We start from the raw sequence: 26,555 nt of genomic DNA, 5'->3' as shown, positions 1-26,555 counted from the left end.
CCCCTCATGTTGCACTGCCTTGGGACATCCCAATGGTCTGAAGTCTTGAAGCTGTGTCTGTCAGTGAACAAAAGAGAAAACTGGATTTTTGTCTTACCGTAAAATCCATTTTTCTGAGGTTCACTGACGGACACAGCACCGCACCTCTTTTGGGGTTATTTGTTGTTCTGACATGGCTTGTTACAATCTGGGGTCTTACAGCAGGAAGTGATGGTATACCCTCTGGGACTGCCCCAGGGGCGTAACTAAAAAGGTTTCCGTCTAGTCCTACTCCTAGAGAGCAAGAGCATAAGCCCAATGGCTTGATGACCTGAAGCCGTCTGTCAGTGAACGAAAGAGAAAATTTTACAGTAAGACAGAAATCCAGTTATTTGCATAGTGAAGGTTTGGAATACTTTTGATGTTTAAAGTAATTTTAAATAAAGTATCATGTTTATCAACTTTGTGAAAGGAGTTGAGCAGCAACACTGCATCTGTCACAGGCAGGAGCTGGCATGACAAGGGAGCTTACCAACTGTCTACTCAGGCTGTTTTTGCGGCAAATGCTTTGCAGCCATTATTTCTGGTGAGTGTTAGACACTTTAGTATTAAATTATAAACACTGGAAGATTTTGGTTTATGGTCAGATGAGGTGGCAGATGAGTCTGATTTGGTTAATTCACTGGGATGAATTTGATCACCTTTTGATTTGGATTTATATTACAATTTTCAAATGTTTTTAAGTTCTGTTTTTTCTGGGTCTGTGTGTGTTTTTTTTTTCTTACAAAAAAAGGCATAGAACATAAAGTATTGTTCTATCTATATATATATATATATATATATATATATATATATTGGGGAGTGTTGGTCCCTTGCCACATACAGACGGGTTTAAGCATCTTCGGATTCATTCATTTCTTGAAATGTTGATATGACATTGATATCCATGATTGTTGTTGAAATTCTTTTGTAATTCTTGAAATGCTAATTGAACCTTTAGTTTAAATCTACTAAATATGTTCCAGGTGCTTCAAAACAAAAGGTGTTCAACGTCTTACAGTTTGTTTTACTTGCAGCCAGAGTAGAAAAGCCTGTCCCCTGCCGGCAGCTAATAGGGTGAGACCCTTGCTCTCTGTATGAAAGCAGTATTCTTTCTGAGAGTTCACACACACACACACACACACACTCTCTCTGCTGGTTGGAAAGCTCTGGCTCAGATGCCCAATAGGGTGTGTTGGATCTCTGCAGAGAAATTTCTGCTTACCCACAGAGAGCAACGGTTCTCTTCAAGCTGTTAAACGCCTTGTGAAGTCGCATACGACTGGGTTGCAGCGTTCCACCTTTCCGACAGCCCCCCATTTCGATGAAGAGGGGTTCTGTCTGTCTGGAGCGGTTTCCGGCTGGTTCCTGGTATGGTGAGTAGCTGTCCCCCCCCCCCCTCCCCTCCCCTGGATGGTTTTAGGGTGAACGTGGGCCTCTCCTTGGGACAGTTGGACCCCCGGGTTCTCCTCCTTCCCACAGGCATCCCTCCCCTTGCCAAGTCCTTCATCCTGCCCCCCCCCCCCCCTCTCCACATATGCTGGGGCTGTGGTCTGGCCACTTTCCAGGGGTGGGGGGCATGGCGGTGACTGGCGATTGGGGTCGGGGGGTGCGCCGTCGGTGACTGGACGATCCAAATGAGGGGGGGGGGGGGTTCCTGGATCTGTCCTTCAGACCTGATCTGCCAATCCTGAGACCCTGTATGCCATTTGTTGTAGCCTGTGTTTTCTATACACGGCGGCCATGCCTGTGAAGTCTGGCGGCCATTTTGTTGTGGTTTGCCATTGAAAAATGCGGCGGCCATTGGAGCCCTGTGGGCGGCTATTTCGGTGGTGGGAGCGCTTCCTCCTCCCCTGGTGTTGACTCCTGGATCATTTTACTTCTGATTGCCTCACGTGTAGTGCAGATTATCCTAGTGGCTGCAGGTGCCTTTCTCTGCGGGTGGTGAGTCTGGTGGGGTCTTCTCCCCCTCTGCTGAGGATTGCTTGGTCCTTTGTGCCTGGTGACCGGGTAGTGCTGCCAGCGCAGTGGGGGTTTTCCCTTAGCAGTGTGTTAAACTCTTTTTCTCTTAGGTTCATTGACAGACACAGTCCTCTGATGCATATCAGTAGGGTAATACCGCCCCCTACAGGAGTAGGACACTAGGCAGAAAGAATTTCTGGCTATGCCTATGGGCAGTCCCTGGGGGCCTAGTTCCTTGCACTGGGATCTTTGGTCCTGGCATGGGAGTATTTTTTTTTTTATGTAGCATTTTTTTATTAGCTAGTCTTTATATCTCCAGAACGATTTTCCTGTGAGATCTTCAAGCAATTATGCCGGACTGGGCGACAGACTGGACCCCCATATCCAGTGGTCACCCCAGTCTGGCCAGCAAGCGCGTGCAGGCCTTCGCTCCGCGCTGGGTCGGCCGCGACAGTCCCACTGGATGGGTACTGGCCCCGCGAGTTAAACGTCTCGCCAGGATGCACATGACAGGGTCCAGGCTTATGTCGCAGTGTTCCTATTTGGCCAACAGCCCCTCTACTCCAGTGGCATGGGGTCCTGTCATGAGATGGCGCCCGCCTGTGTTCCCGGTATGGTGAGTAAACGCCCCCCCCTCTCTCTGGGATGGTCGGACCCTCACACTCCTGGGTTTCCCATCAGCCCTGCTGTGATACCCACCACTGCCCCCCCCCCTGCTGGGGACTGTTCTGGGCCTACCTGTGGCTGGAGCCTGGTGTGCAGGCCAAATAGGGGGCTGGGGGGTGCGCCGTTCGTGGCCTTCGGCACCCATAAACCTCAGAGGGTGGAAAAGTCTTTTCCCTTCCCCGCTTATTTTGCTGGCCTGCTCGCCAAAGAATAGGAGCGGTGGACACGTTCTCCCGGGGTGTCTAGGCGGTTTACCAGGCGCTACGCTTTTGAGGAGTCTCTGGTGAAGAAGTGGTCGGTGCCCCCTAAGGTGGATCCCCCGGTTTCCAGACTTAACAAGGCTACCGTGATTCCGGTGGAAGATTCTCCGTCCTTTAAGGACCCAGACGATAGGAAGGCGGAGGCTGTGACCCACAACATGTACGCTATGGCGGGGACTACGCTACGACCTGCCTTTGCTTCTGCCCTAGTCATCCAAACGGTGACTGACTCGGCGAAGCTGCTAGACCGTGATGCGGAGGGCCAGCCTGTCCCTACTGAATTTGGGGAGCTGTTGGAGTAGATGGTGCATGCGCTGCAGTATGCTTGCGATGCGATGCTGGACATTGCTTCCCTTTTGGGTCGTCTGTCGTTTTCAGCGGTGGTCATGAGGCGTATGCTCTGGCTAAAGTGTTGGTCTGCGGATCAGGCTTCTAAGAAGACCTTGACGGAACTCCCCTTTCAGGGGGACCGTCTGTTTGGGGCTACCCTGGACGACATTATTAAAGGTGTTACGGGGGGTAAGAGTGCTTTTCTCACGCAGGCTTCCAGGGGTAAGGACTCTCGCCGTAGGCGGGGTCCGTCCTTTTCGGCTCATAGGAAGTATTCTCGTCCCTCGGGGACAGCTGATAAGGCTAAGCCCTTCAAGGCTCCTGCGGGTGCCTCCAAATGGCCCTGGTTTGGGAAACGGAAGTCCGGTTCCGCCAGGCCTGCGGACAAGGCCCCGTCGGCCTGAAGGTACGCCCTCACCCGTGAATGGGGTGCGGGGGATGCCTTTGCCGGTTAGCGGATGTGTGTCTGGCCTGGATCCCAGACAAATAAGTCCGGGAGGTTGTGCGGTCCGGGTACAAGATCGAGTTTCGATCCATTCCTCCAGTCAGGTTTTTTCCTTCCAATGTCCGCCTGTCCCCGGATCGCTTGCAGGCGCTTTATGGAGCGGTGCAGGACTTGCTACAGAATGGAGTTATAGTGTCTGTTCCGCAAGCTGAACACTTTCACAGGTTTTTCCCAACCTGTTCACTGTTCCCAAGAAGGAGGGCAAGGTTCGTCCGATCCTGGACCTAAAGGCTCTGAATGTGTTCGTGCGCGCTCAAAAGTTCAAGATGGAGGCCATTCGCACGGTGGTGGCCTCCCTACATCAGGGGGATTTTCTGCCCTCAATAGACATCAAGGATGCCTGCTTTCACATTCCAATCTGTGCTGCTCACCAAAGATTTCTCCATTTTGCCGTGGTAGAAGACCACTATCAGTTTGTGGCATTACCCTTTAGTCTCGCCTCTGCTCCTCGGGTCTTCACAAAGATGTTGGTCCTGGCACTGTTGCGGCAGTGGGGGATATCGGTCCTGGGCTACCTGGACGATCCTCAATCAGGACTCGGCACAGGGAGTCTGGTCCCTGGAGGAATCTAAATTGCCGATCAATGTCCTGGAGCTGAGAGCGATCCGGCTTTGCCCGACACTGGACCCGACCGTCTGGAGGGTTGTTCAGTGCGCATTCAATCGGACAATGCCACGGCCGTGGCTTACGTCAATCACGTAGCTTACGTCAATTACATCAATCACCAAGGGGGCACCAAGAGTGTCCTTGCAGTCCTGGAAGTGGCGGACATTCTACGTTGGGCGGAGCGCCATGTTCCAGCTCTCTCTTAGTGCCTCCTGGGCCTTCCGTCGTCGGGCATCAGTGGTCCGGGTTTGCAAAGCGGCCACCTGGGTGTCTGTACATACATTCACCAAGTTCTACAAGGTGGAAATTTTTGCATCTGCAGATGCTGCCTTTGCCTGCAAAGTTTTGCAGGCTGCTGTGACAGAGACTTCTGCCTCTTGAGGGTGTTTTCTTTCTGGTAGGTGAGCTCCAGCTGTTCCTGGTTGAGCTCCTGCTTTACCTGGTTGGCTAAGATTAGCCCATTTTGGGAAGTTTTATTGCTGTTTTTTCCCACCCCTCATGCTGATACTGCTTTGGTACGTCCTATCTGTCAAAGAAGATATGAAGCTGTGTCCCATCAAAGAACAAAAGAAAACTGGATTTTTGTCCTACCATAAAATCCTTTTCTCTGATCATTAACGGACACTGCACTCACCGCTCTGTGGAGTTGGGTTATGTATTCTTCTGACACTGCTCGTTACTAAACCCGAGATCCTAGAGCAGGAAGTGGGAGTATACCACCTGGGACTGCCCTATAGGCGTAGTTGAGCTTTAACCCTTTTCCGCCTAGTGTCCCACTCCTGGGAAGAGCAACATAACCCATCTGTCGAAGATATGAAACGGTGTCCGTCAATGAACATCAGAAAAGGATTTTACTGTAAGACAAAAATCCAGTTATTTTTTCGAATTGGAACCACAAAATATTATACATCTTATTTTTTTTTTTTTTAAGCAGAGACTAAAATGGCAGTTGATACAATATTTTATGATGCACTATTTATGCAGCTGTCCCCTCCCACTGCTTGTAATAACAGCCGAGCGGCTGCTTAGCCGCACTGGTTTTTTACAAGAGACCCGTCTGCTCAAAAAAAAAAAAAGGTACTGGGGTGATGCCTGCATCTGCAGGCATCACTCTGGTACAACCACTTGAAGCCAAATGATGTACAAGGTACATGATTTGGCGGCAAGTGGTTCAACACCTTTTGTTTTTATGCACCTGGGATGTGTTTACACCATTTAAACTGAAGGTTCATTTGGGGGTTAAGCTGTGACAGGCAAGAAGCTTGCATACACATAATCATGAAGACCATTTGACACGTTCTCCCCACTTTTACCCTATAATTGACTTTAAAAATGTAAAGGGGGTAGACGGCACTTTCTCAGGTAGTGATAAAATGTATGCAGAATACATGTTAATGATTGCTCATGTTTTGTGTTCTAGGTTGCATGCAGGGTATGATTCCTTACCTTCCTGAGCTGATACCCCATCTTATTCAGTGCCTTTCTGATAAAAAGGCTCTTGTGCGTTCCATTACTTGCTGGACCCTTAGCCGCTATGCACACTGGGTAGTCAGCCAGCCACCAGACATGTATTTAAAGCCATTAATGACAGAGCTGCTAAAACGTATTCTTGACAGCAACAAGCGAGTACAAGAAGCTGCTTGCAGGTATGCTTACTTTTTGGTGTTTATGTTGGTTTTATATCAAATGTTTTTGTTCAAATTGCAAGAGCTTAGTTCTCATATGCCTTATTTTGGTGATAATGCATAGTCATTTCGAACACTAATGCTATGGTGGTTCTAGCAATAAGGTACTGTGGTCAATTTTGTTTTTCTTCTTTCCTTCTTTCCTTCTTTCTTTCCTTCTTTCTTTTCTTTTTTTCTTTTCTTTTCTTCCTTCTTCGTCCTTTTTGTTTTTATAGTCTTAGAGCTACCAATGTATTCTAAAGTTCGGTAAAATTTGATGTTCTTACAATGCCTAAGCGAGAAACAGGGAATTAAGCTAGAATTTGGGGACTGCCATCGTCTGACTGCAATTAAAGTGATTGTAAAGCTTTTTTTTTTTGGTATAAAAATTGGCCTTTTATATTTATCTGCTCTGTTCAATAGTTTTGCAGATAGTGACCCCAGACCTCCTAGTCTGGTGTCCCCCGTTCGAGCTTTCAGCTTCTTTCGGAGTGCCATTTCAGCAAGCAACTGAGTGAAACTTGCGTGGGCTGGCTCCTAGATTAGTCTGGGTTTCCTTTGACGCACACATTGCGGCTTAGCCCCGTTCCCTTCTCACAGGTTTTGTTTGACAGCATCAGGAGCAAATGGCTCTTGCTGCAATCTCTGAGGCTGTGAGGGGAGAGAGAAGAGCAGTGCTGCAGCTCTTGAACAGAGCACTGGATCTAGATCAGGCTCAGGTAAGTACACTGCTCAAAAAAATTCAAGGAACACTTTGAAAACACAGATCTCAAAGGGGAAAAAATATCATGCTGGATATCTATACTGATATGGACCGGGTAATTTGTTAGGAACGTAAGGATGCCACATTTAAAGGAAATTACATTTATCAACCTACAGAGGGCTGAATTCAAAGACACCCCGAAAATCAAAGTAAAAAAAAATGATGCAGCAGGCTAGTCAATTTTGCTGAAATTTTATTGCAACATCTCAATGGTACTTATGAGTTTGTATGCCCCCAAATGCTTGTATGGCATGCCTAGTGTCCTGGGATATTTTCCACCCAGATCTGGACCAGGGCATCACTGAGCTCCTGAACAGACTGAGGTGCAACCTGGCAGCGTTGGGTGGACCAAAACAATGTCCCAGAGGTTTCTATTTTAGGTCAGGCGAGTGTGGGGGTGCATTCAATGGTCAAAAAATGAAAAGGGAAACAAATGTTAACCCCCAAGAAAGGTTGAGACTTTATAGGCGTCCACTAATTAATCTCACAGAAAACGTACAATCTTTAGTGATTTAAATAAATTAAAAATTTATTGATAAAATTTTCCATAAAAACCATCACAATGATGATGAGTATGCAGGAAAGTGCAAAAATATGCTCCTAAACCCAAAAAGGTCCCAGGTGGTATGACAAATGACGAGGTCTGTATTGGAAGACCAAATGTATTGGTTGACCTCCTGTGCCTGGACCAGCATGGGTTCTGGTAAGCAACGATGCCCACGGAATCACTACGCGTTTCGTTATACATCTTTAGGGGATTCCATTGGAGCTAGAAGGCAAAGGTAATGAGTATATATTCTACAGTATACAGAAGTATTCATCACAAACACAAAATTTGTTAACCACTTGCCGACCGCCGCAAGTACATATACTGCGGTGGTCAGCCCCGGCCAGGCAAAGTGACGTACCGGTACGTCACTAGCCTTCGCCGCTCTGGCGTGCGCGCTCCGGCGGTCCCGCCGATGACTCGATTGGGTTCAGAACCGATCAGTCATCAGGTCCAGGCCAATCATTTTTGGCCTGGACCTGTAGATCGGTTCTGCCCAATAAGATTACACTCTGAGCCTGTGAAATTTAAACACAGGCTCAGAAAAGATGTGCCCTCCCCTCCCATGATCGTTTTTGGATCCAGCGTGAGAGGAGAGCACATCTAACTGTAAGTACTGCATCAAGCACACCCTTCTACATTTAGATAGGCACAGATCGCCCCCCCAGTTAAGCCCTACACCCCCTGTCACAACACACACTGTATACAGCATATAGCATTTTCCTATATACTTGTATAAGTGTGATTTGTGAACAGGTGTAGCGCTTGCGATCCCCCCCTTTTTCACTAAAAATACCCGCCACCCCCCCCCCCCCAATAAAGATTTAACCCCCTGATCACCCCCCAGTAAACCCCTCCCCCCTGTCACATTCAACACTAATACAAACGTAATATACTGTATTTCTGTATTTTGTATTAGTGCAATTGTGACTTGACTAAGCGCTAGCGACTTCGTTTCTGTCCCAAAGGAGGTTTAGGGTCCCCGCCACCCCCCAATAAAGATTTAACCCCCTGATCACCCCTACACCCCCTGTCACAACACACTGTATACAGTATAAAGCATTTTCATATATACCCGTATAAGTGTGATTTGTGAACAGGTGTAGCGCTTTAAGGCCCTTTTCACTTAAAATACCCCCCCCCCACCCCATAAAGATTTAACCCCCTGATCACCCCCAGTTAACCCCTTCCCCCCTGTCACATTACACCCTAATACAAACGTAATATACTGTTTTTCTGTATTTTGTATTAGTGTGTTTGTGACCTGAATTAGCGCTAGCAAGTTAGTTTCTGTCCCAAGGAGCTTTAGGGTCCCCGCCACCCCCCCAATAAAGATTTAACCCCCTGATCCCCCCCTGATCACCCCTACACCCCCTGTCACAACACACACTGTATACAGTATATAGCATTTTCTATATACCCGTATAAGTGTGACTTGTGACCAGGTTTAGCGCTTGCCACAGTTCCTTTTATCCTTAGGATACTCGCCACCCCCTCCAAATAAAGATTTAACCCCCTGATCACATCCAGTTAACCCCTTCCCCCACCCCCCCCACCCCCCCGTCACATTGCACACTAATACACACGTAATATACTGTTTTTACTGTATTTTGTATTAGTGTGATTGTGACTTGAGGTTGCGCTAGCAACCTAGTTTCTATCCCAAAGGAGGTTTAGGGTCCCCGCCACCCCCCCAATAAATATTTAACCCCCTGATCCCCCCAGTTAACCCCTTCCGTGCCTTGTCACAGTGTCACTTTTATAGTTTTTTTCTGATCACTATTAGTGACACAGGTGACATTAGCTAGTGTTAGTGTCAATTTAAATAAGCGCAGATCCCCGGCGCATAGTTAGAAATAACCCCTTGATTAACACACACACATTTCCATTACTAGTATAGTGTTTGAACAGATGAATATCTGATCTGATCAGAACTATACTAGCGTCCCCATAGTTTAGGGTTCCCAAAACGGTTTGCACGGTCAGCACTGATTCCTGCCAGCGCCTGTGTTTAACCCTTTCACCCAGGCAAGTGTAGTAATCAATAGATTACTATCACTTACAAAAAAACACAAAACCGCTGTGTTAGCAGAGTCAGGCCTGATCCCTGCTAGCATTAGCAGTTTTTTTGGTAGCGCTTGAAATAGTCCTTGACAACCATTTGCTTTTATTACCTGTGAGTCAACACCACTGTACAGGTAAATTTAGTTACCAAAATGTCCAAATGTTTGTACAGTGGTGAAGAGGCTTATAGTATACTGGCCGTGTCAGATAGCGATGGGGAAGCTACACTGGCAGAATTGGGGTCAGTATACGAACCAGATGACAGCAGCGGCTCCCTGACAGATAGCTCAGACGACAGATGGGTTCCTGTTAGACCCAGGCGTACCCGACCCCATTCTGGAGTTGAGATGCAGGAATTGCAGGGTGCTCGTATGGAGCAGAGTGTGGTTACTAGTGCCGCTCATCCTTCTGGCGACCTGGCAAGCGCCAGCGGCCTAGTACACCCTGGACCTAGTACAACCAGCAATGCAGTATCACTTGGTGACGTGGCGAGTCCCATAAGTGCAGTTGAAGCTGGTGAGGTGGCTAGCACGAGTAGTGGCCCGCAGCCACCGCGTATTCGAAGACAGGCCGGTAGAGCCCATAGTGCCCTCCCTGATGCGCTGGCATATCCCAATTGGCAACCCACTGATTCTATAGCCCCCCCCATATTCACTGTCCAACCTGGAATCCACGTGTAGACAGCTGGTTTTACGCCCCTGAACTTTTTTGAGCTGTCCTTCACGGAAGATCTTTACAGATTTATTGTGGATCAATCAAATTTATACGCACAATTGTTCGCCGCCAACCCAAATTCGCCCCTTGCCAGACCATTAGGTTGGAAACCTATAACTGTTTCCGATTTTAAAATCTTTCTGGGCCTTTCCCTCCACATGGGCATAACTAAACAGGGTGAATTGCGGCTATATTGGCAGTAGGGGTGCCATTGTCTAGCCTGTAGAGGTCTGTGCGTCCCTGCCATGGATATGCCTCCCCAGACCATCGCTGACCTGTTACCAAACTGGTCATGCTAAGCGATTTTTTACAGCCAGCCTATCTTTCTCCACGGCTTCTCCAGACTTTCACGTCTGTCACATGTGCTCAGGTGAATCTGCTCTCATTTGTGAAAAGTGCAGGGTGCCAGTGGCACACCTGCCAATTCTGGTGTTTTAATGGCATATGCCAATCGAGCTCCATGATGCCAGGCAGTTGGCACAGGGCCCACTAGAGGACATCGGGCCCTCAGGCCACCCTCATGAAGTTGGTTTTTGATTGGTCAGAGACATTCACACCAGTGGCTGCTGGAGGCAATCTAGGGATGTGGCAGTGCTCATCCTGTTTTCTCCTTGCACAAAGGAGCAGATACAGGTCCTGCTGATGGGTTAAGGACCGTCTTGCGGCCCTGCCCAACTCTCCTAGAGTAACTGCCTGTCTACTGGAATCTCCTCTATGCTCTTGAGACTGTGCTGGGAGACGCAGCAAACCTTCTGGCAATGGCACGTATATATGTGCCATCCTGGAGGAGTTGGACTCCCTGTGCTACCTCTATAGGGTCTAGGTATTGCCTCGTGCTTCCAGTAGTGACACTGACCCAAGCCACATGCAAAACTAGTGAAAAACAGTAGAAAAGATGAATAGGGAAAAAGTCAGTGGCCTCAACCTGTAAAACCATTCCTGTTGCCCATCTAGTGCACCTGTTAATATCGTTCATACCAAAGCAGCTGAAAATGATTAACAACCTCCTCTGCTACTTAACTGACCAGGTCAATATCCCAGGAGTTTTATTTGACTTGATGCTATACTCTGATTAAAAATGGTTTAAATTTTTTTTTTTTTTTTGAGCAGTGTATTTAGAGCGGCTGGGTGGCCTGAACATTAGTTTTTTTTTTTTTTTTTTTTTTAAACCTTCATGAAGAGGATGCATGAAGAGAAAATAAACTCTTGCATTTATGACCATTTTAAAGTGTATTTTTAGGCTCCAAAATTAAAATGGATGGACAGACATGCTTTGTCTCTTCTGCTTTAAAGCAAAGCTCCTCACCTGCCTGAGGAGAAAAGTTGTTATCCCAGCTCCACTGCAAATGTGGAAGTCCATGAACTGTAATCCGGTGCTCCAGCCAGAGCTTTCAGGTCCCATAGGTAAAACTCTTGAATCAGAAATGCTGGCAACTCTGATGCTCTTAAATAAAATTACTTTATTTTTTACATGGGTACACAGGAACAGGCTATATGCTTACGTGTTTTCGGCTATGGAGTCTTCATCAGCCTTTGACCTGTGTACCCATGTAACAAAGTACATTTAAGAGTATCCGAGTTGCCAGCCTTCCTGATTAAAGAATCATTACTTGTCTGTCTGCCCCTGTACAGTAAGCTGTACAAGCACAGCAATTCGGCATTGCCAAATCTGACGCAACTCCTGCGCATGTGTGAGTGACGTAATCCCTGCCTGGTTAATGATAGCGGTCTGCAATCGAGACCCAAACCTGGAAGCTCGTAGATGTCAGTGGCCAAACAGTGAGTTCCAGGGATGGGGTGTCACGAGATTGGGGGGGGAGTTTAGTACTACTTTAAGGCTCCCAGGCTTTAATTCTTTTTGAGTCCCTAAACTGAAACAATTCTATAGATTAGGAGTTGCTGCATACTTGTTCTAGGCCTGTGATTCATAAACTATTTGAAGTCTAACAGTAAGGAAACTAGATTTTCAGTACATGAATGTTCAACTACTTGATGAAGTAAAAGACTAGTTCTCGATGTAAAGTAGCATTTCATGTTTGTGTTTACAAAGCTTATATTCTGGTATAATTACTCTGGTATAATTTGATGCGTTTTGGATCAATGTAATTCCTTTTTGTGCTCCTTTAGTGCCTTTGCTACTTTAGAAGAGGAAGCTTGTACTGAGCTTGTTCCCTACTTAGCTTACATTCTGGATACATTGGTCTTTGCGTTCAGTAAATACCAGCACAAAAACCTTCTCATCCTTTATGATGCTATAGGAACGTTGGCGGATTCCGTTGGACATCATCTAAATAAGCCAGTGAGTACATTCAGTTCTTTCTGTCAGCTTTTGTACTGTATTTCATATACAAAGAAATGTAGTAAAAACTTTTAAGAATTGGTGATTTTGACATGTCAAGTTCTATATTACCATAGTGCAATAAAACGGTTTTAAGTCTGAGCATCAGAAACCTATATACACAAGTATAATGCTGAAGTACCACCAGAAATTCTGTTCATCATTTGTCGAATATTTGCATGTCTACATTTTGCTCAGATCATACAGTCTGCTAGTGGCTGAAGTGGTCTTAAACTTGGACACCTTTTGTCAAGAGACCTTTAAGCCTAATATAGTGTAAAGTGGTTGTAAGCCTCTTACATGAAGAATGAGCAAAGCATATCCGTCTACGGTGTGTACTTGCCCCAATCCAAGGCACCAAGTGTCGATTCTCTGATCTCTCTTCCCTCCATTTGCATGAGTCTCACTGATGGTCACCTCTCCCTCCCCCCTCCTTGTTGGTACACTGCAGCTGACTTCTTTAACTCTGTATGTTTCCCTATCAGTGTGTCCATACCCTCACTCAGGTTTCACTGAACTCTGTTATCTAGCTCTGCAGTGTGTGATGTCAGATCCTTGCCCCCTTCTACTGCAGAGAAATGGCCTTTGATCTGTGTTTTAGTAGGATGTAGAGCAGAGTTCTGCAGATAAACAAGTAGTACAATTTATGTTGGAGGATTTTTATCTGTATATCATCACCTGAGGCTAGTCACCACAGTGGTTGCATGTAAGGGTTTACCACTACTTTAACCTCTTCTGCCAGTCTTGAAATAATTGAAAAATAAACTGATCTTTATAGTTACAGCAAATTTAGCTTTTCATATATATATATATATATATATATATATATATATATATATATATATATATATATACACAGTACAGACCAAAAGTTTGGACACACCTTCTCATTCAAAGAGTTTTCTTTATTTTCATGACTATGAAAATTGTAGTCACACTTCAAGAGGTAGTCGCCTGAAATGGTTTTCACTTCACAGGTGTGCCTTGTCAGGTTTAATTAGTGTGATTTCTTGCCTTATAAATGGGGTTGGGACCATCAGTTGTGTTGTGCAGAAGTCAGGTGGATACACAGCTGATAGTCCTACTGAATAGACTGTTAGCTGCAAAATCTATGTACAGGAAAACGAGTGGCCATCATTACTTTAAGAAATGAAGGTCTGTCAGTCAGTCCGAAAAATTGGGATAACTTTGAAAGTGTCCCCAAGTGCAGTCACAAAAACCATCAAGCGCTACAAAGAAACTGGCTCGCATGCGGACCGCCCCAGGAAAGGAAGACCAAGAGTCACCTCTGCTGTGGAGGATAAGTTCATCCGAGTCACCAGCCTCAGAAATCGCAGGTTAACAGCAGCTCAAATTAGAGACCAGGTCAATGGCACATGGAGTTCTAGCAGCAGACACATCTCTAGAACAACTGTTAAGAGGAGACTGTGTGAATCAGGCCTTCATGGTAGAATAGCTGCTAGGAAACCACTGCTAAAGAAAGGCAACAAGCAGAAGAGACTTGTTTGGGCTAAAGAGCACAAGGAATGGACATTAGACCAGTGGAAATCTGTGCTTTGGTCTGATGAGTCCAAATTTTAGCTCTTGGGTTCCAACCACCGTGTCTTTGTGCGACGCAGAAAAGGTGAGCGGATGGACTCTACATGCCTGGTTCCCACCGTTAAGCATGGAGGAGGTGTGATGGTGGGGGGGGGGGGGGTGCTTTGCTGGTGACACTGTTGGGGACTTGTTCAAAATTGAAGGCATACTGAACCAGCATGGCTACTACAGCATCTTGCAGCGGCATGCTATTCCATCCGGTTTGCGTTTAGTTGGACCATCATTTATTTTTCAACAGGACAATGACCCCAAACACACCTCCAGGCTGTGTAAGGGCTTTTTGACCAAGGAGGAGAGTGATGGGGTGCTGCGCCAGATGACCTGGCCTCCAGTCACTGGACCTGAAACCAATGGATATGGTTTGGGGTGAGCTGGGCAAAGAGTGAAGGCAAAAGGGCCAACAAGTGCTAAGCATCTCTGGGAACTCTTTCAAGACTGTTGGAAGACCATTTCAGGTGACTACCTCTTGAAGCTCATCAAGAGAATGCCAAGAGTGTGCAAATCGGTAATCAAAGCAAAAGGTGGCTACTTTGAAGAACCTAGAATGACATATTTTCAGTTGTTTCACACTTTGTTATGTATATAATTCCACATGTGTTCATAGTTTTGATGCCTTCAGTGTGAATCTACAATTTTCATAGTCATGAAAATAAAGAAAACTCTTTGAATGAGAAGGTGTGTCCAAACTTTTGTACTGTGTGTGTGTGTGTGTGTGTATGTATGTATATATATATATATATATATATATATATATTATGTGTGTGTATATGTATGTATATATATATATAATGTGCGAGGGAGAGAGAAATTTGTAATTACCAGCTTACCCATCAAATGTTTAGGTATATAGCCTGGTTGTGTGATCCTTGTGCACTTCCATGTAGTAGATGCATATGTTCGAATATAAATCGGCACCAGAAAGGAAGATGAAATCCAATCTTAAAGCATATTTCCGCTTTTATTGAGGAAAAAAACATTCCTCTCCAAGTGATATACATTACAAGGTTATAACAACCTTTGTTGCAGATTCCTACATTTTTGTATTCTGAAGAAAGCCCTCTGTTTCTCTGTGCTCATGGGGGAAAGTGAGTCTAGTGGGTGTGGTTTCATAATCTGCTGTGCATCTGCAGAGCACTAATAAGGGAATCTACTGGGCATGCATCTGTTTTAGACTTGTTCCTATTGTGAGTATCTTACCAAAAATAAAATTTTTGTTCCAGGGGATGCCTTAACAACTTGCCGACCGCTCACATTGAGGGTACTGCGGCAAAGTGGCTTGATTCCGTCCAGCGACGTAGACCTACGCTGGACTCCTCCCCTTCTGGGAGGTGCGCGTGCCGCCGGAGGCTTGCTCCCGCTGTATTCAGACACAGCGGGAGTCGGGCCAGGGGAAGAGAGGCGGTGTTTACCGCCGCTCTTCCCCGATCGTCGGGGATCGAGTGAGGAAATCCGCCCGCTTGTGTAAACAAAGCGGGCGGATCTCCTATGTGACAGGCAGGGACAGATTACAGGATTCAGCATAGCTGAACCTGCGATCTGTGCCTGTGTCACACAATCCCCTCCCCCCACACACGTCAGTAAGCACCAGGCATACATTTAACCCCTTGATCACCAATAATGTTAACCCCTTCCCCTGCCAGTGTCATTACAGTAACAGTGCATATTTATAGCACTGATTACTGTAGTAATGTCACTGGTCCCCCCAAAAGTGTCAAAAATGTCAGTCAAGGCTCCGATCTGTCCGCCGCAACGTCCCAGTCCCGCAAAAAAAAAAATTGCAGATCGCCGCCCTTACTAGTTTATAAAAAAAATAAAAATGACAAATCTTTCCCATAGTTAGTATATAATAACTTTTGCGCAAACCAATCAAAATATGCTTATTGCGATTTTTATTTTTACCAAACATATGTAGCAGAAAACAAATTGGCCTAAAATGTTACATTTTGATTTTTACATTTTTTTTTTTTTTTGGGAATTCCATTTCAAAATTGTCGCTCTTTTTTTGTTTACAGCGCAAAAAGTAAAAATCGCACAGGTGATCAAATACCACCAAAATAAAGCTCTATTTGTGGGGAAAAAAAGGACATAAATTTAATTTGGGTACAGCGTCGCACGACCGCGCAATTGTCCATTAAAGTAACGCAGTGCCAAATCACAAAATATGGCCTGGTTAGGAATGGGGTAAAATCTTCCGGTCTTAAAGCGCTTAAAAATGCGCTCATTGAGAATTTGTTTTTGTCAGACATGTAGCTAAATACATTGTGGCCTAAATATATGACAAAATTGAATATATTGGATATTTTTTAACTGTCAAAGTAGAAAAATATTATTGTTTTTCAAAATTGACGATCTTTTTTTTTAATCGCAAAAAATGAAAAGCGCAGAGGTGATCAAATACCACCAAAAGAAAGCTCTGTTTTTGGGGAAAAAAAGGACGTAAATTTTGTTTGGGTACGGCGTTTCATGACCGCGCAATTGTCAGTTAGTCGCACAGTGGCAAGTTGCAAAAAGTGGCCTGAACGTAAAGCAGGAAAATCCTCCGGTGGTAAAGTGGTTAAATCTGACTTGTATCTTAGTGCAGACTTTTGGGAAAATGAGTGGGCCAGTCACACAAGCAGGCAATGTTTCTTGTGGGTGGTCAGTACACCATCTTTGTACAGAACACCTCCAAGTAGCCATATTGCAAAGCATTTTGAGAAAATTACAGTGGCTGCAGAAGGAAAAGGAAAGGCAATTTTAATCAAAATGACTTGTCACAATTGTATACGCTATATTTTCTTTCTTTGCTTTTTTTTTTTTCCCATGAAAGTTGAGTTTCCCTTTAAGATAAATGCAGTTGGCCATTAATACTACTTTCTGTCACATTTATTGCCGGCCTAATCCTGATCTTATAGCTTGTCAGAACACAAGTAAAACCATTTTACATATTTAGATCATTACAATTCTATTTGTTTAACACCATGAAGCAGAATGGATATTGCCTAATTTAATCATTTACTTCTGTCATAGGAATATATTCAGATGCTGATGCCTCCACTTATTCAAAAATGGAATGTTTTAAAGGATGAAGACAAGGATCTTTTCCCTTTACTTGAGGTAAGTCCCTTTGAGCTTAATGGCATAGGTGGATTCTTTTTTTTTTATTTTCAATAATGTCTTGTGTAACGTTGGCCTGATTTATTTGAACCTGTTAAGCATTTATGTTTTTTTATTTGCGTCTCATGAGTCTTTTTGGACATAAAAGTGAATAGTCTAAAGAGGTTTTATAGTGGTCTTTTTTTTCCTTCAGTGATATATAGGTAAAATGATTAAGGGACTTTCAAGGTACTAGAGAAAAGTCTTAAAGTACATACAATGTAATAACAGTTAAAAAATTTAATTTGAACAGTCATAAAATTTTACACAGTCTAACCTAATACAGCAAGACTTTTACATTACAAAACGTCTTAAGAACTATGCCACCATGCTGGTCTACCATTCTAAACAATGGGAGCACCATCTTGTAAAAGTACGGGATTCATAGTATAAACATGTTTTGTTGAATAGTTACATCTTCTGGTGTTAATGGTGTGTAAACAGGCTAGCATATATTATACTAAAAGAAGACCTGAGAAAAATCCTTATGTAATCATGTGGATATCAGCATTTACAAGGCATGACAGGAAGCACTGCCAGGGACCTGAGGAGAGAACATCTCAAAAGATTTATGTATAAGGCCTCATGTACTCTGCAGTTGGTAAACGGATGTTTATGGAGCGTTTAGGCATTTTTTTTTCGGCAGCCCCTGAATTAAGGCATTTTATAGTAATTTATAAGCAGTGGAGATTGGAAGCATTTTTCTTAAAGCAAAAAATCATGTTCAGGACAGTAGTTTTGTGGCATTTACAACGCCAAAAGCTCGTAGCAGCTAGGGATGATCCAATTTTTAAAAAGTTCGGTTCGACCAGAACACCCGAACTTCCTGAAAGTTCGGCCCGGATTTCAGAACCCCATTGAAATCAATGGGACCCGAACTTCGGTAATCAAAAAACACAATTTTGAAGCCCTAAAACCCAATAAATGCCCCCAAAAAGTGCCTAGGGTTCTGGGTCATGCCCCAGGGACTATTAATCACACAAAAAAAAGTTCTTAAAAATTGTCATTTTTGATAGAGAGCCAATTATTGAAAAAATTATTGAAAAAAAAAAGAGATTTCTTTGGATTTAGTGTCTGGGGGGTCTAAAAAGTGTACCTGTGAAGTTTCAGCTCTGTAGCATGTCCAGAACCAGAAAAAAAAGTTGGTTTGTATTAGAATTGCAATAGAACAGGGATATGGCTCCGCTATTTTCACACCTTGCCGTTTTTGTGTCAGGCTTTTTTTTGGGCATTTTTTGGCGGTCTTTGGAGGCAGGCATAACATCAGAACTTCTGTGTAGGGGTATATATACACACACATGTATGTGTATATATACACATATATAGGTGTGAAAGTAGCAGAAACCTATGCTTGCGCTAATGAAATAATTAACACCCATATGGCTGCTCTGCTATAACACCTATATGTGTGTATGTGTATAAATACATATAAGTGTGTGTGTATATATACCCCTATTCAGAATTTCAGATGTTTTGCCTGCCTCCAAAGGGCATTTTTTTGGGGTCTTTGGAGGCAGGCAAAACATCTGAACTTCTGTATGCAAAACATCTGAACTTCTGTATAGGGGTATATATATACACACACACGTATGTATATATACACATACACACATATAGGTGTTATAGCAGAGAAGCCATATGGGTGTTAATTATTTCATTAGCGCAAGCATAGGTTTCTGCTATTTTCACACCTGTATGTGTGTGTAGATATATATATACACATACGTGTGTGTGTATATATACCCCTACACAGAAGTTCAGATGTCATGCCTGACTCCGAAACATGTCCTCAAAAAAGCCCTATAAACGCCTGCAGCAAAAAGCAGGGTGACAGGGGCGAAGCCACTATCCGGTTCTATAAGTGTTCGAAGAGAAACCATCTTTTCTCTATAGTGGTCACCCTGACATGGAAGGGTTTTGTCACCCTGCCATAGCAGTCAGTCAGTTAACCCTACACTACACTACGGTCCCCTTACACTTAACACTTTCCCTACAAAAACAAAATTATTAAATCTAACTATAGTGGAAAATAATACCCTAACTACACTAGATATCCCTTTCCTCACACTAATAATTGCTAAATGACACTTTGAAGCAGAAGTAACAGAACTGCTTACACTCTCTTCCACAGCCCTGTATTAAAATGGTAGAGATTTGGCGGGGCTATCTTATATACTGGGGGGGGCGTATTCACTAATGATTGGCCTCTGGACCCCCTAGTCACTCCAATTACATTCCTAGCATTCTCCTGCCCCCTCAATTGGCTTTTACTGATGGTTCTGGTCCAATCACGGGCTTTTAAAGCCCAGTTCCTGTCCCATTGCATTTTGGTCGGTTCTGGTTGCCGAATTCCGAACGTTTTCAGCAAAAAGTTCGGAATTCGGCCGAACCTCGAACAGTCAATGTTCGAGTCGAACCGATGGTCAACCCGAACCGTTCGATCATCCCTAGTAGCAGCATATAAATGTGGTAACTCGCGTTTGTAAGCGTTTTTGTTTATAGGCACTTTTAATAGAAAAATAGCCTTCTAAACGCAAACGCTCATATACGCCACTAAATGCGCATAAACGCAGCATGATATAGTGTTGGAGTGTCTTTGGCATCCAAGAAGGCCTGAATTCTCCTGGGAATTGACAAATCCAGGTCTTCTGGGAATTGACAAATCCTGCTCTTGGATGGTAAATAATGGAATCTGATACCACTCTTCCTGCAAAAATCATTCCAGTTCTTGCAGAGATGTCAGACTTGGAAAACGAGCCTGAACCGTGTTCTCCAAAATTGACCGTAGTGGCTCTATGATATTGAGGTCCGGTGACTGCTACATCCGGGAAGGTGTGAGACTTCATCTGCGTGCTTGTCAAACCACGGTTTGACAACACCAGCTGTGTGTGTTAAAACATTATGGTCTTGGTAAATGGCACTTCCTTCGGGGAAACAATGTCTGCAACATGAGGTAAACCTGGTCGACCACAATTTGTACATAGTCACTAGCAGTTAATCTACCGTTCAAGGTAATGATAGGGCTTGCAGAATACCAAGATATGGCTGCCCAAACCATGATTGCACCGCCACCATGCTTTACCCTTGATACAAGACAGGCCTGGCCGTAGGTTTGGGATGGTGTTCGCAGATATCAACATGTCCGGTGGTTAGGATCAGTGTGAAGCTCTATTCATTGGACCATAATACAGTCTTACATTGATAGTCCACGATTTATGGGTGTTCCCACCACTCTCTCCTCATCTCGACATTAACCACTTCCATACAGGGCAGTTAACCCCTTCCTGCCCACACCAATTTTCAGCTTTCAGCACAGATTTCGGGGGTTTTACTCAAATCTGTTCACTGTGCCCAGAAAGGAGGGCAAGGTACGTCCGATTCTGGACTTAAAAGCTCTGAACCGCTTTGTGCGGGTTCAAAAGTTCCGCATGGAATCCCTTCGCTCGGTGGTGGCCTCCCTGAGCCCGGGAGATTTCCTGGCTTCCATCAATCTTAAGGATGCGTATCTACACATCCCCATATTCGAGGGTCATCAGCGATACCTGTGCTTCGCAATCGCGGAGGAACACTATCATTTTGTGGCGTTGCCTTTCGTTCTCGCTTCGGCTCCAAGGGTGTTTATCAAAGTGTTGGCCCCTGTTACGGGCGCAGGGAATTGCGATCTTGGGATATCTGGACGATCTCCTGTTAAGGTCGAATGCCAGCCAGTGTCTGTTACGCGATCTGTCAACTACGGTTCAGACGCTTCAGGAGTTCGGGTGGACCATCAATGTCCAGAAGTCGACTTTGTCCCCTTCTGTTCGCCTCCCTTACTTGGGGATGGTCCTGGATTCCGCCAAAGCGAAAGTCTTTCTGCCGGAGGACAAGCTCAGGACTCTACAGAATGAGGTCAGGTCCCTCAGGGACGACGAATCCTCATCACTCAGGACCTGCATGCGGTCCCTGGGATTGATGGTGTTGGCCTAAGAGGCGATACCATTTGCACAGTTCCACACACAATCTCTGCAAGCGGAGATTCTGACCAGGTGGGACAGGCATCCTCAGTCCTTGGAAAGGAGGATATCTTTCAGCCACCGAGTAAGAGAGGATCTCCTGTGGTGGCTCCGGTCTCCTGCTCTGACGGAGGGGAAATCCTTCCGGCCATTGTTGTGGACGGTGGTTACCACGGACGCCAGCTTGTCGGGCTGGGGTGGCGTCCTGGGCACTCTGTCTGCCCAGGGCACTTGGTCGGAGGAGGAATCCTCCCTGCCAACAAACATCTTAGAACTGTGAGCGATCAGACTGTTTGCTCCATTGGTCGGATCATCTGCGGGGCCGCCCTGTTCGGGTGCAGACGGACAACGCCACTGCGGTGGCTTACATCAATCACCAAGGGGGCACCAGGAGTGCCCAGCGGCCCAGGAAGTGACCAAAGTTCTGTCTTGGGCCGAGACACACGTCCCTGAGATTTCGGCAGTTCACATTCCAGGTGTGGAGAACTGGCAGGCCGATTATCTGAGCCGCCAGACCCTGGACCAGGGGAAATGGTCCCTGCATCCAGAGGTATTCCAGATGCTGTGTGCGCCATGAGGATCCCCGGATGTGGATCTGTTCGTGTCTCTGCTAAACAACAAGGTGGGAAGGTTCGTGGCAAGGACGCGCGATCCTCTGGCTGACGCCTCGGATGCGCTGGTGGTGCCTTGGCATCGGCATCGCCTGATCTATGCCTTCCCCCCGATTCAGTTGTTCAGGTTCCTTCGCAGGCTGGTCTCGGAACCAAAGTTGGTGATTCTGGTGGCCCTGGACTGGCCGCGCTGGTCTTGGTACACGGACCTCATACAACTGGTCATCGAGCCTCCGTGGCGGCTCCCTTTTACGAGACGATCTGCTGTCTCGAGGGCCGATCTTCCATCCTGCTTTACAGTCGTTGGCTTTAACGAGTGGCTGTTGAAAGCCAGGTCCTGAGAGATCGAGGTCTCTCGTCGGTCATTCCTACCCTGCTCAAGGCTAGGAAGGCCTCGTCCGGTAAAATCTATTACCGTACTTGGAAGGCTTATTTTGCCTGGTGTGAATCCAGGGGCGTTCATCCTCACTCCTTTTCGGTGGCGAGGGTGTTGGCCTTCCTACAATCTGGTGTGGACCAGCGTCTTGCGCTGACCACTATTAAGGGTCCGTTATCTGCACTGGCAATTCTTTTCCAGCGCCCTTTGGCGTCAAATTCTTTGATATGCACCTTTTATTCAAGGGGTGCGTCATTTGGCTCCTCCTCGGAGGGCGCCTTTGCCTCCTTGGGACTTGAATTTGGTCCTGTCCGTTTTGCAACGTCCTCCATTTGAGAACATCCGGGAGATTCCTCTGCCTGTGCTGTCACGGAAGGTTGCCTTCCTGGTGGCGATCACATCTGCCCGCAGAGTGTCGGAGTTGGCGGCCCTGTCTTGCCGCTCCTCTTACCTGGTTGTTCATAGGGATAAGGTGGTCTTGCGACCTAACCAATCTTTCCTTCCTAAGGTGGTTTCCGATTTTCACCTTAACGAGGATATTGTCTTACCTTCGCTGTGTGCGAATCCTAAGCAGCCGAAGGAGCCGTTTTTTGCATTCCTTGGATGTCATCCGGGCGATCAGGGAGTACCTGTCTACTGAATCCTTACACCCCAAAATACATTCTGCTACTCCGGAGTATGGCGATACCACATATGTGAGACTTTGTCACAGCATAGCCACATACAGAGGCCCAACATGCAAGGAGCACCTTCAGGTGTTCTAGGAGCATAAATTACACGCAATTTCTTTACAAGCAATCATAATTTTGAAGGCCCTGGAGCGCCAGGACAATGGGAACCCCCACAAAATGACCCCATTTTGGAAAGCAAACACCCCAACACATAATCTAGGAGGCATGGGCTGCAGATTGGTACTCTGATGAGATGCAGATAGGTACTCAGGTACTCTGATGGGCTGCAGACAGGTACTCGGGTACACTGATCAGCTTCAGAAAGGTACTCGAGTACTCTGATGGGCTTCAGAGAGGTACTTTGGGTATTCTGATGGGCTTCAGAGAGGTACTCGGGTAATCCGATGGGCTGCAGATAGGTACTCGGGTACTCTGGGCTAGAGACAGGTACTTGGGTACTCTGGGCTGGAGACGGTTACTCGGGCACTCTGACGGGCTGGTACTCGGGCACTCTGACGGGCTGGTACTTGGGCACCTGTCTTCAGAGTACCCAAGTACCTGGTGACAGGTACTTTGATGGGCTAGTGACAGGTCCTCTTTATTGGGGGGGGGGGGGTGCGGTGCAATCAGTGTGTTTTATTGTGGACTGTAATCTGTAACTAGCTGTTACCGCAATCTCCTCCTCACACAGGCTCGGTGTGTGAGGAGGAGAACACAGTAACAGTTACCGTGGTTTCTGTTGACATTCTGTGACAGTCTGAAATCTGTCACAGCCAGTCACGTGGTAAAGAGCCATTGGCTCTTTACCCTGAACGGGGATGGACTGTGTCAGTGACACTCTCCATCCCTGATCGCCGCACGAGCGGCGTGCATGTGGCCGGCTGTGATTGGACACAACTGGTCACATGGTAAAGAGCCATTTTTGTTAATGGCTCTTTACACCGATCGGGTATGGGCTGTGTCTTGACGGACACGCCGCATCTCCCTGATCGCCGCGCCACGTGCCCGGGGGGGGGGGAGAGAGCAGCGAGAACGGGTAGAAGTCATATGACGCCCGCCCGGAGCGACAGAGTGTTCCTGCCGGCGTAATTTTACAATGCACCGGTAGGGAACTGGTTAATATTGGTCTCTGGTGATTTGGCCGACTGCGCTTATGCTTATTAGACAACATTTTCCTTGAAACTGTATATGCCATCATAGCCTATAAAACTGTAACTGACTACACCGTAAATTAGTAGCTTCAGTCAGTCACCAGGCAAGCGGGCACCAGCAGTTTGCTTTCTGAAACTCAGTAAGCTCTGACATGACTGTACTACTAGCAGCTCACACAGTGAATGATGAAAGGGAGGCTTCCCACCTGTTAGCTAGATGTCTCTTCACACTACTCAACCAAAAGAATGCAACATCACTTGTCATCACTTTTACACCTGCAAGTCATGCAGCGTTTCCATATTTTTGTCCTACCCCTGTATGTGGTCCACCCAAAACACACCAGTGGAAATAAACCCCTGGAAGAGCGCCTCAAAACCCACCGACATGGTACACATACCTACTCTGACTCCTGGCAGATGAGCCTTGGCCTTTTGCAAACCAACCTTCTTGTGCAAGGCCCCTGTTCCACCCTACTTTTCAGTGGCTGTCTTTAAACATGGTTGCTGAAACCCAGGTCTTAAAGGATAGAGGTATCTCTCATTTCTATTTTCCTCTGTAAGAAAATCAACCCTCCAAGATCTAGGACTAAATTAATAAAACACAAATATGCAATATATTACATGATTAGTAGTAGCAGCCAACAAAATTTCAATTGATCATTAACCAGAATAACAATGTAAAATTTGAAATATGCAGCGCTAAAACTTTTTCTCTTACGTCCTCCGACAGTCGCCGCCCCTTCCCAAGTCTTCACCAATGGGTATTGACCTTTGCTCCGCAGGAGTAGCTAGGCAACAAGAATTGTTAATACAAAAGCTTTTAGCATAGACACACCCCTAGGGGCTGTCCCCTCAGTCAATACCTCCCTGCACCAGCATTCCCAACTCAGTTTGATCTTGCCTAGCTTAGGAGTAGCAGGCTTTCCTGTGCTGGGGCTTTAGTCTCGGCCTTCTACCCTTTTTGATTTTATTTCAAGTATTTTTCTTTTCTTTACTAGCTGTTATTTTGTCAGCTTTAGTTTAGGGTTCTTCGGATGAAGATGTTCATGCGGAGCTGGGTCTCGGACTGGCCGCCCTGAATCTCAGGGCTGGGTGCCAGATGGATCCCCAGCCTGCCATCGAGCGTTCAGCTTAGGTTTGCCCTGGCACATTGAACGACCCATCCCTGTTCGCTGCAGGGATGCTGCCTGTGAGGTGGCTACCTCACTGGACGCCATGCTGCGGTCTATGGCTGCGGTCCACAAGCGTCCTGGCTGCGGCACTCCCTGTCTGCCTTGATAGCGGTTTGTCGCTGGAGACGGTTCCCCGTGCCATCTGGTACGGTAAGCCCCTTCTGTGTGGGGACCTTCTGTGTGGGTGTCAGTCTGTGGTTGTGTAGTACCCCCCATGTCTGTGTAAATGCGGGCTCCCTGTCAGATCCCTGTATGGCTGCACTGCCTGTGGGCTGCGAGGGGGGCCATCCTGCTCTGCTGTGAGTTATGCTCTGGGTGCAGATTTAGGTACAGACATGTGTTGTGCGGCGGTCCGCCATTTTTTTTGCTCATATACTGTGGCCGTCCCTGTCCCTGTACAGCGCCGTGTTTTGGCGCCATTCGCCGCCATTTTGGCGGGCCGCGCTCGTTCGAGCACGTCTGCGCCATTTTCCTGTAGCCTCATCCCTCAGCCGAGCGGCCATGTTTGCGGAGCCTTCATAGGCTATATCAGTCAGCCAGCCATTGCATCACTTCCTCTTTCTCTGGGAACAGCGATCGGTGGCAGCAGCCTGTTGTGCTCTCTCCAGGTTTTTACCTTCTTTGTCCTGTCATTCCTTGCTCAGTGTTATCTATCCCTGCGGGGTCGGTGCATACAGTAGTGTCCGGTGGGCTGCGCTCGCCGTGGTGTTAAAGGGCCAGTACCTTTTTTCCTTTTCATTGCTGGGGCATGGATTCTCAGGATAGCAAGTTTCCCCCTGCCCTGGTGGGGGACCAGGGGGCTTCTGCACCCCCCGAGGGGGCCGATCTGACCACTGTAGTGGCATCCTTAGTGTCTCAGGTGCAGATGCTGATGGCTGAACGATCCGCAAAAAGGGCCAGGTTATCCATTTCCTCTGATTCGGAGGGCGATGTGGCTGCTGTGGCTGGCGTGCCCTTCTCAGGGTCTCGCTCATCTTTGGACCTTATGGGGGCAGAGGTGGAGGGGGTTGATGTTTCTCCACCTGGCTCGCCTGAAGAGCTTGCACTCATGAATGAGCTGATTGCTTCCATTAAAGATACCTTGCACCTAGAGGATGAGCCTACTCCCCCTGCTAGGGTGTCCTCTTTTGGAACGCAGAGGACTCGAAAATCAGCGCAGGTTTTTCCCTGCCCGGCTGAATTTCACCATACTGTTAATGAGCAGTGGCGCAATTTAAAGAAGCCCTTTACTGTGCCAAGTAAGTTTAAACTGCTTTATCCGTTTGCGCCCTCCACCGACGAGCGTTGGTGTGTGGCGCCTCAGGTGGATCACGCGGTGGCCATTTTGAACAAGGCTACTGCGGTGCCTTCTGAGGATACCCCGGTTTTCCGGGACCCTACGGACAGGAGAATGGAGTCTCTTGCCCGTCAT

At 46.4% G+C, this 26,555-nt stretch overlaps 1 protein-coding gene across 3 annotated transcripts in view; it reads left to right on the top strand.

Annotated features, from left to right (window-relative positions):
* Nucleotides 1–26,555, top strand: part of TNPO1 (transportin 1) — a 542,580-nt gene that overhangs the window by 382,799 nt on the left and 133,226 nt on the right. For all 3 annotated transcript variants that reach the window (XR_014225578.1, XM_082265499.1, XM_082265498.1), the window contains exons 12-14: nucleotides 5,768–5,993; nucleotides 12,227–12,398; nucleotides 17,046–17,132. Coding sequence is in view for 2 of the 3 variants with exons in the window: in XM_082265499.1 (XP_082121625.1) it covers nucleotides 5,768–5,993; nucleotides 12,227–12,398; nucleotides 17,046–17,132 (485 nt within the window). In the remaining variant the exon portion in view is untranslated. The remainder of the gene's footprint in view (nucleotides 1–5,767; nucleotides 5,994–12,226; nucleotides 12,399–17,045; nucleotides 17,133–26,555) is intronic.

Source organism: Pelophylax lessonae (assembly GCF_965119305.1).
Source record: "Pelophylax lessonae genome assembly, chromosome: 1".
NCBI lineage: Eukaryota > Metazoa > Chordata > Amphibia > Anura > Ranidae > Pelophylax > Pelophylax lessonae.
This window is presented reverse-complemented; position numbering and strand designations above follow the sequence as displayed.